At 35.4% G+C, this 3,156-nt stretch overlaps 1 protein-coding gene across 1 annotated transcript; it reads right to left on the minus strand.

Moving 5' to 3' along the window:
- Positions 1-400: 400 nt before the first annotated feature.
- LOC127115328 (uncharacterized) lies at positions 401-994 on the minus strand. Its single transcript, XM_051046907.1, has one exon. It carries the CDS (start codon positions 992-994, stop codon positions 401-403), a length of 594 nt encoding a protein of 197 aa, XP_050902864.1.
- Between the last annotated feature and the right edge of the window lie 2,162 nt (positions 995-3,156).

Genomic DNA, 3,156 nt, shown 5'->3' on the forward strand with positions numbered 1-3,156 from the left:
TGATTGTGTAATCAATACGTTTAGTTAATACTTTTAAAAATAAATTGAAAAAGGTTTTGTTGAGTTGATCACAATCTATTAGATTGTGGTTGGATTTGAAGATCAACAAAACCATATAAATTTCCAAACAAAATCCATTGCACACAAGGTGTTCGATAATTTGTCTCAATAGTATTTTTGTGTGTTTTATCATTGAGAATAGTCTTTACTTTTAGTATTTAATTCAATTGGTTGTGTTTGAAAGTTTGTTGATCAAATTTGTGTTCATCATCGTACGTTGATTGCATTTACGCATATTTGAGCATTTTGATAGTGGTTCGGTTAGACGATTCGATCCGGGTCACTTCCGCTCGCCATAAAAATTTTCAAAACAATTTTTGTTAAAGTTTTTACTTGTGATCTATTCACCCCTTATAGATCTAAGTATATCATACAAAATGATTGCTTCACACAAGTGATTGAAAATGTAAGTAAATAGATTTATCTTATCTTCATTCTTCAAGTAGAAGAGGAAGTATTTGTGATCCCATGAAATCTGATCAGTGCTTCCTTCTCTGGGAATCAGACATCCAACTAAAATTTTAAACACAAGTTTGGATTCTCTCTTCATGTTCTTGACTTTTCTAAAGTCATAAGAACATAAATTGTCAGCATTATCAAACAAATAGCTCTTGATAGCTCCAGCTTCAGGATTGTTGTCTTTAATACCCACAATAAACCTTCCAGAGTTTGGTGCTCTTAAAATTTTAGCAATGGTTTTTTGAGTGATGATCACGTCAACACCCATTAGAGTAGATCTGATTTCAACTTCTTCAAACTTCTTCAACCCAACTTCTTCAAACTTCTTCAACCCAACTTCTTCTCTACTCTTTCCCTTCAAGGAACTGTCCTTCTCCACCAGAAGTCTAAGTTCCACAGATGCAGCAAATTCATCAAAAAGTTTTGCCCTAACCCATAAATCTTTTACAAGATAAGGATAGGTTGGTCCATTCATCATTTCAAATATTGGAGACCACTCTTGAACTCTGAAGAAGCTCTAAAGATCAAACCCGCTCTAATTGAACGAATCAAAATCAACAATTTGTTTCACCAATAGCTTTAGATCATCTTGATTCAAATCCATGGATTTGGGCTTGATGGTCATACTTTTTCCAGAGTAGACTATCGTGTGTGCATGTTGAGCATTGAAAGAGGAGTCTATTGTTGAGAGAAACTTTTATGGTTTCTAGGGTTCTTTTGTGAAGATGGGTTTTTCAGAGAAGGTTAGAGAAAGTAAAATGTAGGTAGTGAGAAGGTGAAGTGTGTGTTTCTGATATAAAATGAGTGTTTTTGAGTGAAGGAATTTCAAACAACACACAACATAAATGCAAAATGAAATAGGAGAAGAAGTAAATGAAAATGACCAAGAACATATGAGTTTTTCTCAATAGTTGCAATCCACGTGTCAAAAAATGTTTCAAATATATGGAACATAAGAGCATGTATGCCAAAGGCGGATGTCCAATTGTGTGCATTATATCATAGGTAGTTAATATTATTCATAGTATCAAAAGCTGAGATGCTCCAGAGGCTATATATTCACCAGAAGCTAATTCAGAGCTTTTTGATCAAGGTAGCTTTTAGATATCTCAAACTCTGATATAGAGTAAGATTCTTTGTCAAACTTATAGAAATAGAATTATCAGTGTAAAGTCTTCTTACAAACATTCATAAACATTAGAATTAAAAACTCTTATAAAAACACATAGATAATCATACCTCCCTTTTTGCAATATCAACGTTTGAGATTGTACAAGAGGAACAATATTGTTCTAACAATGCTCTTCTGTTCACCACCAGAAGCCTTCTCAAACTTCTTAAAAGAATTTGATTAACTTCAGATATATAACCATGAGTCTGAAGCACCAGTTCAACAAAGGAGGACTTCAGTTTTCCTAGTACCAGTGATCTTATCATACTGGTTTCTTTCAGATTCCACACCTCCTTCCTCTTTTAGAGTTAGGATTTGGAATGTGGGCCTTCTTCTTATTGAAGGTTGTAAGCAACCATTATCTTGGAGGAGGAGTTGCTCTGCTCTTTCCTTTAAGCATTTATGTTGCAAAAATAATATATTTCATTAGTACCCATACTCTTATGGGTCCTCTAAGGTTAGTTTTACAGAGCTTCCTCTTGCTTTGTGTCTTAGACTTATAGTAAGGTCTAGACTCATTCCATACTTTTTGTGTATAAAGATTTTGTCTATGATAAGTTTTAACCTTGACTTCTGAATCTCTTGAAACCTTAGATACAACAGTATTAAGTTATGAGTTCTTCAAAACCTTTGACTTGGGAGTCTTACGTTCTAATTTACTTATAACCTTTGACCCTTGAGTATGAGATCTTGATTCCTTCAGAACATGAGAGTTATTTGTCACATGTTCTGATTGATTTAGAATTTTACCATTTTCAGCAGCAGACATAAAGTAAGCATTCAACCCCTTTTGAGCAGTGCCTGAAGAAGAAGGGTCTGATAGTTTTATCAAAATATCAGTCCTTGGATTATAAGGCTTTTGATGATATCCAATACCTTCTTCTTTGCTCTTACTTACTCCATAGATCATGCACTGATGGCTCAGTTGAGGCAGGAGTCGTAACCTTTGTATCATCAGTAGCAGTAGCCTTGACGTCACTTGTCTCGACCTCAGCAGCAATAGAGGCCGCACTTGTCTCGGCCTCAGCAGTAATAGGAGTCGCATTTGTCTCGGCCATCTCATCAGCAACAGGGTTCACATCTGTCTCGACCACCTCATATAGGTCAATAACAGTCTGACCCTGCACTTCCTCTGCATGAGCAGCCTCAACTCTAACAGCTCGGTGTCGGGTGATACGAGGTGCACGGAATGACTACTCAGTTTGACATTTTCGGTGAAAATCAGTTGAAACTACTCTCCCTGCCCATAGCTGCAAAGACTATGCCTCAACTGCCCTAGCACGGGCCATCGCGACCTCTCTCTTCATGATGCTCGAAGCAATATTGTTGTTCTTTCCCCTAGTCCTTATTAAAAAAATTCAAAAAATTCAAAAAATCAATTAATTAATTAAAATTTCAAAATTATTAGATTATAGCTTTTTTCGACAATTTCAAATTTTCCAATACTATTTTTAAAAATTTGGACA

The sequence above is a fragment of the Lathyrus oleraceus genome, chromosome 1 (assembly GCF_024323335.1).
Source record: "Lathyrus oleraceus cultivar Zhongwan6 chromosome 1, CAAS_Psat_ZW6_1.0, whole genome shotgun sequence".
NCBI lineage: Eukaryota > Viridiplantae > Streptophyta > Magnoliopsida > Fabales > Fabaceae > Lathyrus > Lathyrus oleraceus.

Coding starts and splice junctions, on each gene's coding strand:
- LOC127115328 (XM_051046907.1), bottom strand. CDS start 994: ATGAATGGACCAACCTATCCTTATCTTGTAAAAGATTTATGGGTTAGG.